General features: G+C 40.9%; 1 protein-coding gene across 2 annotated transcripts in view; it reads right to left on the reverse strand.

Moving 5' to 3' along the window:
- The window catches only part of LOC139265998 (profilin-2-like), a 37,586-nt gene that overhangs the window by 16,693 nt on the left and 8,778 nt on the right, over positions 1-12,115 (reverse strand). For both annotated transcript variants that reach the window (XM_070883723.1, XM_070883722.1), the window contains exon 2: positions 3,352-3,541. In XM_070883723.1, coding sequence (XP_070739824.1) covers positions 3,352-3,541 — 190 coding nt within the window. The remainder of the gene's footprint in view (positions 1-3,351; positions 3,542-12,115) is intronic.

Raw genomic sequence — 12,115 nt, forward strand, 5'->3', positions numbered from 1 at the left:
ACTACGCAGGTCCTTTCATGGGAAAAATATTTTTGGTTGTAGTTGACGCCTACTCCAAATGGATCGAGTGTGGCACTCAATTCAAGCATATCCTCTGCCACGGTAGAAAGTCTACAATGTTCGCCGCCCATGGTCTACCGGACATCTTGGTCAGCGACAATGGCCTGTGCTTTACAAGCATTGAATTCCAGGACTTCATGGCAGGAAATGGTATCAACCATATCAGAACAGCAGCATTCAAGCCGGCCTCAAACAGCCAGGCGGAACAAGCAGTGCAGATAATCCATCAGGGGATGCTCAGAATCCAAGGGGCTTCCCTACAAAGCCACTCATCACGCCTCCTGTTGGCCAATAGATCCCAACCACACTCGCTCACAGGTGTTCCACCAGCAGAGCTGCTAATGAAAAGGACGCTCAAAACCAGGTTACCCTTATACACCCCACCATGAAATTGTTGAGCAGGCTCCGGTCACAATGTGGCTACCATGACAGGAATGTGAGGGTGTGATGTATTGATGTCAATGACCCTGTCTTTGTCCTCAACCAAGCTGCAGGGCCCAAATGACTTGCAGGCACTGTGATTGCCAAAGAGGGGAATAGGATTCTGGTAGTTAAACTTACCAATGGACAAATTGCCACAAATGTGGATCAAACAAAAAGGAGGTTCGGCAACCCCACAGAAGCAGAGGAAGAACACGATGTAGAGTTCACTCCACCACAGGTGACCAAACACTGGAACCAAGTGGAGGAGAGCCCAGTCACTGTGGGCAGCCCGGATAGGCCTGAGGCACCGCAAACAGCACTCAGGCCAGCACCCAATGACCGGAGTCCCAACTCAGGCACTCTACAAGGGAGCTTAAACCACCAGAGAGACTTAACCTGTGATCCCAAGACTTTGGGGGGGGGGGGGGGTGATGTCATGTATTCAACTGTCATTGTAATCCATGTATAAACTGACCTAAGTTGTACACAGAACACTGACCACAAGGGTGAACTTGTGGGAGACACTCCTAACCTGGACTTTCAGGTATAAAAAGGGGAAGCTCCAACCATCTTCACTTCAGTGCTGGAATAAAGGTTGCTGGTCAGAGTGACCTTCTCTCTAGTATGGGCCTCGTGTGCATTTGTACTGTATAGTAAGGACATATTAAAATGGCAATGAAAAAAGTGAAGATCTTAACTGCTGTATGAACATTCTATTGAATCCATTTAGAATATTGTACACTTGAACAGCCTGTGATACTAGGAACTAAGTTGACCATGACTTGTGGGATGCGTGGGGGACAAGAGGAAAAATCTAAATTAAAGGTTTCAAGAAATGGTGCGTTGCCAAGACATTGGGAGGAGCCAATCATGGAATAGGTATGGATAGATTGAAAATTGTGGGGATAATAGTATGGTTGGATTGGCACTGTGGAATATCACTTGACCCATCAGTAGAAACTATAGTTACATTCCTCAGAACACTGTGGGTTGAGTATGCTCCACAAAAGGGGAAAAAGGACAATTAAAAAATAAATGCTGCTACATACTCAATTACATGCAAGGCAAGGAGCGCAGGACATTATCCAAGAGAACCACCTCAAGAGCCGGCACAAGTATTTTAAGCTGAAGCACAAGATAGGTATGAAATTATTAACTTAAAAAACACAGGAGAGCCAGCAGGGAAGTGTTGAGGCCATCGGAGGGTTCATAAAAGCAGCCGGGACAACCACCATCATGGAGATGGGCCTATGGCAAATTGATAATTGAATATAAATGTTATCCATCAAAATTTGATCCACAAATCCAGCAGAGCACTAAATATATTTATTGAAATTTAAAATAATTTTATACAGGCATTCCAGGCTCCAAGGAGTAGAGTAGACAGCAATATAATTTAATTGAAAAAGAGGTTGTGGGTGGGGAGAGAGAAAAGGAGGAAAAGTAGAAAGTTGAAAGGTGGCAAGGGGAGGTTGAATAGGAAAAACATTACTTTCAATTTTGTGATTTAAAAATTACTTAATTTGAAGAGTCAGAAATCGAGAGAACTGGAGCTTTTGAAGTTCAAAAACATTTGAAGATCCATCTCAAAAAACTAAGACAAAAGCTGCTCACTTAATGGCAAGTCTATAGAGGCACCACCTACATGCATGGATAACAGTGGCATCCAAATAAGAGTGCATGGCATATATACCAAATTTAATGTATTAGGGACTGTGTTTTGCCACATTCTTAATCTTGAATAATTTTATTATGGTATGTCCTAGCACTCAGTGAACATCTGAATGGATTTGTGGTCTTTCAAATCCACACAAAGTAATCAAAATCACATACCATGAAAGTTGATCACTGGTTTGTGCTGAGCTAATCAATCTGAACTCAGGCAGCAATGGAGGATGTACTGTTCTTGAACTTTATTTTTTGATGGAGGATAAAGGAAAACCTACACAAGCAGGATTTCTATTCCTGATCACTATGCAGTGACTTACAGGTATGGACAAGATCAAGCTCAACGATAATGAATTGAATACAAGAATGACCACTCAGACAAAAGTACTAGTGGGCTGGATTGCAGAATCGGGGTTTTGGGGGGGGGGGGGGGGGGGGGGAAAGAGGAGGAGGTGGTCTGAAGGAAGAACACATTTGTCCATTAGTATCGTTTAGAGTTACAAGAGTCAGGTCAAGATTTTGGGATAAGTACACCAATCAATTCATTTGCTGTATATAATGTTTACAAGAAAACTAGTCAGCTTGTGTTCACAATTTTGAATTTCTAGTCTGAAGAGATCAGTGACATCTGTAGGAAATTACACTCAAATGTAGCATTTAATATATTTTTTTTAAATCAGATTTCAGCAAGTTACCAAAATGCCATTTTTGCTACATAATGTATGGTAGCTTCAGTTGGCATAATCTTTTTAATAGAGGGGTACAAGCACTGGGAAATGTCCATCTGCTTGCTTTACTACTGGCATCAAGCATTCAAGTCAGGTATAGCACAGGCAAGATACAGAATTAAAAGTTCCCTCTGGGCAACACAGAGCTTGCCTGGAGTGCAAGCTCCCCTTACTTTAATAAAATGAGAATGAAAGTTGATAAACCTTGTGCTTAAAAAAAAAAGTCAAACCTGAATGCATGTATTAATACAATGGGCAAACCTGCAAGATCATTTATCACTATCTGTGCTCTTAAACACAATACATTGAAGTTGATGAACCCCTATACAATCTTTAAAACCAAAAAATTAAAAACCCATTTAACCCAAATTCTTCATATCTAAAAGCAAAAAGGTACGGCGAAGTAGCAATTGGAACAAGCTCAATATTTAAACTGATGCAGATACGAAATGTGTTGGATCTCATTACTTACTTGAGTCAGCTTTGGCTATAGTAATATTGTACGTTGTTTCTTTAGCTGCGCTCTTTGTCCTCACGTCCATTGTGCATTCAGCTTCAAACAGGTTATCTCTGATAACGGAGCACTTCTTTCCACCCAGGACCATGCCATTAGTGAAGAAACTTTGACGATCCTTTCCAACGAACACATCTATTTCTGTAGGCTGTCAAAGAAAATGTTTAAAAAGCTGTTAAAAGCTTATACTGCTGTGCATTTGTGCCACTCTGCCAGGTTGGCTTAAATCAGATTACAACACTCTTGTCAATTGCTATGATCTACAAGCACCAAGTAATATGCCTACAAGTTTTAATCAAGACCAAAAAGGTTAGCCCCTCCAGTAACTCACGTGAATCTAGCCAATAAAGGTTCTAGGTAATCTAGTCAACATTCTGGAACCTAGATTTATCTCCAACAATTTTCTCATTTATAAACCTATGACTGGAAGTAGGCACCAGAGTTGCAGGCATTTTGTATCGAAAGGCCCACAGCATTGAGCAAATTTCACAGTGCAATGAAACAGACCCAATATGCCAAAATGTAAAGCTCAACCACCACAACACATACAAGGGTTTGAGGAGAACAGTTGTGCCAGCCAAGTTTATAAATAGAAAAAAAACTAAAGTAACAAAGAGGAAAACAAAAGATAATCCCATCACTGCCATGAAATTCCTACTCTGTGGAACTCAGATCTGCATGCTGGGTGAGAAAGCTCAAGGATACAGCCAAAGAGAAAGAATAATTACAAGTTCCTCATTTGATCAACAGTAAATTGTCTTCACAATCAACTATGAAATCTTTCCTTATACTTTGAATTGTGTATCAAGGTTTGGCATTGTCTAACTAGTGTTCTTCATTACTGCACAAGGCTTAGTCAACCTGCATGTGAAATATCAACTCTGAACTGAAGGAGCAGATGGATGGGAACTCAGGTGAACTCTATTCACAACACAATAAATAAATCTAACACCTCATTCAAGACCATATGCAAATAGAAAAACAGGTGCTGAATCTGTATATGGCACTGTAAAGTCCAAATTATGCAGACCAGATATCCTAAGCAGACCCAAGATTATGCTCAGTGAAAACTTTCACAAACATTAAGGACAGATCATTTCAGCAACTGACTTCTTGATTTCACATCTCAACTGCACAATGCACAGACAACTGAACTTACCTACATGCTAGTCAAGATAAAAGAATAAATCTACAAAAGCATGAAGTTTATTCAACATGCAGATAGATAGATATCAAATGGCACAATATTTGCACATATGATTCAAACCATCAGTATACATATGACAATTATTGGTAAATCATGGAGAGGGGCAGAAGAAAAAAAAATCACTATATCCTTTCATTTACTTCAAATTGCTCCTAGGGTGATCAGTGAGATATTTAACCTCAAAATGGTTATGGAGTTCACTGGGCCAACTCTGGAAAAAGGTATTTTTCCTTCCTTAAAAACATTCTACCTGTATTACGAAACAGTACTTGCCTGCTTTGTATAATTTGTTCATTAAAATGCTCTCTAGACCCAACAATTTTACTGCAATTTTTTTTTTTTTTTGGGGGGGGGGGGGGGGTCTTTTTAAAGTTTTCCAGGCACCTTTTATTAAAAAAAAAACACAACTGAATCCCTGCCAGAAATGGACTAGCATTCATGAGGCAGTCATAAGTTAAATTGGTCAATTAAGCAGCACTGGACAATTTATCACATTGAAAATTAAGAGTTTTAATCATGCCATCCTTCAGAATTTATCAATAGAAAGAAAGCTGGCTCTTGCCAAGGCTCATGAGTCACTGCCATATCTGGTCTTCTATAGTCATCTGTAGAATCGGTCTGAAGAATCATATGGAACCAGATGTTTAAAACTGCAAGGTCTGACACTAAATTCCACCCCCCCCCCCCCCGCCCGCCCGCCATTTCATATCACCAAGATGAAAAAAATTCAAAAGACTTGGGCAGAAAGAGGAATAGAATTAGCCAACCACAATGCTGTCTCTACAGGCTTTGGATCCAAGTACCCTCCCAGATACATGATTTAAAAGGTGTTTTTGTGAAGCAATTAGATTCACAGGACAGCCACATGCTAGGGATGCAGATCAGAAGTCAGACGAGGGTTCTTTCCACTGGCCCCAATGTAGGTTTGTAAAACACATCCCAGGAAACATTTACACATGAGGATTGAAATATTCTGGTTCAGCTCTGCAAGATCACGATTTCAAAGAGTCCACATTGAGAGGGACAGTATCCCATGTAACTGGCAGATATACAGGTCAACACTTAAACAGGGATGGAGTCCTACGTCAAGACTCACTGTTCACCAGACAAAAAGAACCAAAAAAGAGTCAGCTGGTTTAAGAGCTGCTGCATGCAGGTGGTTAGGATCTAGGCTGGAATTGGTTTTCTTTCTGACCAGACCCTGTGTGAAATCTAAGTGTTTAGTCCGCTTAAGATAGTTTATTTTCTTTATGGCGAGGAGGAACTGAAGGGAGTTTAGGCAAATTCTGTTACTCTACATTCACTTACAGGCTACAAAATAAGAGCTTTCATCTGGCCTCATCCCACTAAAGTGTTAAAGTAAGCCTTTTAGAAGGCCATAGACACACACAAAGCACATGAACAGTTTGTACAAGATGGTCTTGATAGTGTACTATCACAAATCTAGATATTGGGTAGTGAAAAAGACCTGAAGGACACATCTTCAGCTAGACAAATGACACCAACCCAAAAAGCAGATTTTTTAATATAGTCAGGTCACCAAAAATTAGAGATTTCAAACTAATGGAACAGGGACATCTACTTTCTTAAATCAAATACCTGCTCTGTGTTCTGCAAGAACTAATCAACTTGAGCCCTTCATCACAAGAATTCACTTCAATGACAAAAATCCCAGCAACAAAGGCAGTCTTAACAATTCTGCATCAGATGAAAACCTTGTCTAGAAACTGTGCGATCACTACTAGAACTTCCACAAGTACCAGGGGTGGGAGGGAGCAGCATTTTCTTCCTGGCACCGTGCACAAAATCTCCAACTCAAAAAAAAAAGTTACCAATTTTCTTTCCAGAGTATTGTCTACTTGGCCCATAAGAAGTTGAATTTACTGGTTGAGTTTCGTTAACAGACTTTGCAGATGAGCACAATTCAATTAGTTAGATCCATGCCAAGAGCAAATATAGCTGGCTGTGCCTCAGATCAGCTATTTGCAATATTACTACCAGTGCTCAGTTTATTCATTATAGCCTTGAACCATTAATCATGACAAAATTGATTCAGTGGCAAGCATTAGTACACCACCTACCCTGGTTACCCAGCCTTTTAGAGAAAGCCTTTCATATTCTTCAAGCCACAGGTGTCCTCTCCACATTTAGGATTTTCTACACTGGGGAGGTTGGGAGTGGGAAACAAACGATCAAGAATTCTATGAAGTCTGCAACTTGGATTAGATTTTCCCTTCTAAACAGGACAGTAGGATACGCATAAAAGCCTTTTGAGCTTTTATAAAACAAAAAGTCAATAAAATTAATTCTCTATGTTCATGCTCTCTGGGTGAAGGTACAAGATGCAAGGATGGGGCATTGGTTGGACTCACTTGGAGCTCAAATGTTACTTGCCACTTATCAGCACAAGCCTGAATGCCATCCAGGTCTTGCTGTATGTGGGCATGGACTGCTTCATTATCTGCAGAGTTGTGAACGGAACTGAACACTGTAATCATCAGCAAACATCCCCACTTCTGACCTTCTGATGGAGGGAAGGTCATTGATGAAGCAGCTGGAGATGGTTGGGCCTAGGACACAGCCCTGAAGAACTCCTGCAGCAATGATTTGGGGCTGAGATGATTGACCTCTAACCATTTCAGAGAGCAGTTAAGGGTCAACCACATTGCTGTGGGTCTGGAGTCACATAGGTCACACCAGGCAAGGATAGCAGATTTCCTTCCCTAAAAAGGACATTAGTGAACCAGATGAGTTTTTAATGACAATCCAATGGTGTCATGGTCACCATTACGAAAACTAGCTTTTTATTCCGGATTTACTTAATTTAAATTCCTTAGTTGCTGTGTTGGGATTGAACTCATCTCCAGATTAGTCCAGGTCTCTGGATTACTAGTCCAGTAACAATGTTCCCATTAGTACTGGCAACTGCATCAGTACTCAACATTCATCACCTGCATGAAGATTATTTGAGTTTTAATCATCCAATGCCATCAGAACAGTTTAGTAACATTAATTGATCAGTTTTGTGACTGGGGTTGAAGGGGAGAGGAGTGTAGGACCAAATGCTTTCTCAGGCTTATGAGCCAACAGGATATACTGATGTCAGCATTATCTTTCAGATCACTTCTGAAAGCAATTTTACCTGATCTAGATTTACCAAGTTTGTCATTCTTGCTGTCAACAAGGTCTTTCAATGACTGCAGAGTCATTTTGCAGACCTCAGTGTTAAAAGTAATGCATGGCAACATATGGTGTCTAGGTGGCTGTTTTATCTAGGGACTTATATTTGACAAAACACTAGAAAAAGATCCAATAAACCATGAGAGGTTTAAATTGGTACATACATTTTTGTCTTGGTTGCAAACTTGCATTAAAATAGCTTAAAGTGAGAATGGAACATAGGAACAGGAGTAGGCCAGTTAGCCCCTCAAGCCTGTTCTGCCATTCAATGCTGATGTGACCCAACTCCATTTACCTGCCTTTGCTCCATATACCTCAATACCTTTGGATAACAAAAATTTAACAATCTCAAATTTACAATTAATAATTGACCTAGCATCAATTGCCATTTGCAGGAGAGCTCCAAACGACAAAGGGTGGTAGAGTGTAGAAGTAGTTTTTGAACAATGCCCCCTAGTCATAAAACTCCCCAACTAGCAGAAATAGTTCTCTATCTACCCTGCAAGTTCCACTTAATATCAGGAACAGTAACAAAGCTATTGGGGCAAAACAGAAAAAGGGATAGGGAAAGAGAAACAGATGTCAAATTTCTCACCCTCTTGTAGAAATTAAAATTTCCACTTAGTGGAATTAAAGTGAGGAAAAATTCCAAAAAAAAAAACAAGTAGCTGAATTAACTGACATCTAAGTGCTAAAATTATGCTTCTAGAATATATAGTAATAAATGCTGAAAGACTGACTTGATAAATCCTAATGCAACACAAAGCCGACATAGTTGAAAATGGATTTGGGCTGTGAAAATTTAAACAATCTTAAAATTTAAAAATTATGGAAAGCTCTACTTCATAAGCACTCGATAATATTTTCTTCTGCTTGCTTATCGTGCATGGTTTCCATAATTTTAAATCTGCCAATATGTACTGCTAAAGATACTAAGGCCCCAAGTTTCCACACGCGGCAAAACAGGCGCCCCTCCGAGCTGGGTGCCCATTTCTCGTGCCGAAAACGGCGCCTGAAAAAAAAACACGCTATTCGAGCGCTTTGCAGCTCGATTGCTTGGCGTGGTGCCCAGGGGGCTGAGCCTACCACTCGCGCCAATTTTGTAATTAGGAAGGGGCGGGTACCATTTAAATGAGTTTTTTTCGTGCCGGCAACCCTGCGCGTGCGCGTTGGAGCGTTCGCAGTGTGAAGGAAACATTGGCACTCGGCCATTTTGTAGTTCTTTGTTTAAATTTTTAATTTTTTTTTAATAAAACCACATTGCCCTTCCATGATCAGCACTGAGGCTTCTTGCAGCTTTCTCCCCCTGCTGTCGGTCGGGCCCGTCGGGAACGGCTGCCTCAACTTGAGGCTTCCTGCAGCCTTCTCCCTGCCTGAAGCACTTTCACAGGTCGGAACATGGTTTATTTAATCTTTTCTTAGCTTATAAATTTTTTATTCAGGTTGGAATTATTTGTATAATATTTGTACAAGTATAACTAAGGATTTATTGTAGAATGTAACGACTTTTCCCCCCACCCCACCTCGTTCCGGACGCCTAATTTGTAACCTGCGCCTGATTTTTTTTTAGTGTAGACAAGGTTTTTTCAGGCCTACAAAAATCTTCACTTGCTCCATTGCAAGTTAGTTTGGAGTATGTTTTCACTGTGGAAACTTTCAAATCAGGGGTCAGTGGCCGGACACGCCCCTTTTGAAAAAAAATTCTGTTCAAAAGTGAAACTGTTCTACCTGACTAGAACTGCAGAAAACTTAAATGTGGAGAATTCCGATTTCTAAGATACTCCATTCTCCACCAGTTGCTCCTAAAAAATCAGGAGCAAATCATGTGGAAACTTGGGGCCTAAATTTCTAGAAAATGTCACATCGCTTCTATATACAAGCACCACTTTAAATCAGCAAATATTATGAAATCCAACCTTAACCAGTTAATAAAAGGAAGGAAGCAACTTTATTTATATGTTGCATCACATCGTCAGGATTCCTGAAAGTAATTCATTGGATGTAAAGTGTTTTTTGAAGCGACAAGCAGCAAGAGACCATTTAACCCATTTTGGTGGCATTGTTGAGGAATGTTGGCCAGGACACAGAACTCCACAATCTTCAAATAGCACAATCCACATGAACCTCAAAAAAAGCAGACAGACCTTCATTTAACAGACAAAACCTTGCCGACACTGCACTTTATTACCGCATTGGAGTATCAGTCCACATTATGTATGCAGACTCTAGAATGGGGCTTGAACTCAACCTTCTGCTGCAAACTGAGCCAAGCTGACAATACAATAGTGCTTATCTTGTATAATTGTCACTGAATAAATGATTCAATGAACATCTTAAAAGCAACATTTCCTGCAGTTGCAATTAGATTAGACAATCCTTCAAGAAAGTTTTAAAGTACAAATATATTGTGGATCAAGTCAACCACCATTGAAAGCAAATCCCTACATATAAACTGCTTTAGTCTGTCAAGTGGTCATCAGATAACAGATGAATATTCAAATGCTGGTCACCAACTGCCATCTCCTCAAACCCTCATATGGAGAGTTTTGGCAACTCATCCTTGATTTCGAAGGACTGCCGAAGACTTGCTTCCACTCAGTTCTCAGGTGATTGGACTGTACAATGCGGGAATTACAATCTCAGTCACAGGTGGAGCAAACAGTGGTTTGCCACTCGCTCCTTCTGCTGCCTGTTTGATTTCCACATGCTCTCGGCGATGAGACTCAAGGTGCTCAGCACCCTCCCAGATGCTCTTCCTCCACTTTGGGCAGTCTTGCGTCAGGGATTCCCAGGTGCCAGTGGGGATGTTGCACTTTATCAAGGAGGCTTTGTGGATGTCCTTGAAACATTTCCTCTGCTCGTTTGCCATGTCAGAGCTCAGAGTAGAGCGTTTGCTTAGGGAGCCTCATGTCGGGCATGCAGACGATGTGGCCCACCCAACGGAGCTGGTCGAGCGTGGTCAGTGCTTCAATGCTGGGGATGTTGGCCTGAGCAAGAACAGACGTTGGTGCGTCTATCCTCCCAGTGGGTTTCCAGGATCTTAGAGGCAGCACTGGTGGTACTTCCAGTACTTTGAGATGTCTGCTGTATACACTAGGAGGCTGACTCTCCCTTCAGGGCAAGGATCAACATTGGCAAGAGCCCTCTCCTTTTTGCTTCATTCCACTTCAAAATATATGTTTAGTTCTTGAACTTGCATGCACCAAAAGAAAATAATTCCTTTGACTACCTAGGATTGAGTTTCAAACTGCAAATACATATCTTATATCCTGATGGACTAGGACCAAAAGCACCCTTCACCTTTAGGAAGTGTCCAAACAGAATAAAGCTACCAAGATCTCATATGTCTTCCAATCAATACCTTCCCTTCAAGATACATCTATAATTTCAAGATACATCTATAATTACAAACAATGCCACAAGTTGATTTCCACATTCTTGAAGGGCAAAATCCAGCCTTTTGAATTGCTCTGCAACATTCTATATTCATACCACTAAAGAACCACCTTCAATTATTTCAGAGGTTCCCCAGTGGTTTTTGGTCTCTCGATGATCTTCCTTGGATAGAAATAACTGCACCCCAAAATTAGCTTTAGAAATTCAGTACAAATATAATCTATGCTTGCCATCCTGCGATTAGCTAGGGCAGAAGTTCACAACATTGTTTTTTGCTATAACCTCCTTTGGAGATTCATGTCCCATGCACGTCCCTCGCAAAGAAACAGCCCTTTGCAATAGAACAAGTGGATTTTATTTTCCTGGATGACATAGCTTAAGCAACATAAATAGCACAGTACTAGCAAACAGTCTCATCCTACTCAAAAGTTAAGCCATCAAGTGTTCTTTTATGTTCAAGTTTATTCAGTAGCACAGTACCACTACTATACTACTGAATAAACTTGAAGAAGAAAGAACACCAAATGTCACGCTCACATCAGTTATATAGCACAGGAGCTAGAGGGTAGGGCAGGGACGTGGCTTGAGCACATTGGTCAATGATGCTTTGGTAATCTTGGGACGCAAGGGACAAAACTGTTGTGTTGTCGTGCTTCACCTACACCCCATTTGAAAATCTGAGCTGGGGGCCAGTGCAGAAACCATATCCACTTTCTCCCAGCAAACTGGTTCATTAGTAGGTCTTGCCACCAAACTCTTACCTTTTCTAATCTCCATGCAGATAGGGTCAATTGGGTCAGACACAATTCACTCCAGACCATGAGAATATCCTCAGGCACATTGAAGAGCACTAGACTCAGTATTGGCACTTTGTGCAATTGCACACCCTTGTAGAACCTGCTTTATTTCACCAATGACCGCCACAATGCTGCATCTCAT

The sequence above is a fragment of the Pristiophorus japonicus genome, chromosome 6, assembly GCF_044704955.1.
Source record: "Pristiophorus japonicus isolate sPriJap1 chromosome 6, sPriJap1.hap1, whole genome shotgun sequence".
Classification (NCBI taxonomy): domain Eukaryota; kingdom Metazoa; phylum Chordata; class Chondrichthyes; family Pristiophoridae; genus Pristiophorus; species Pristiophorus japonicus.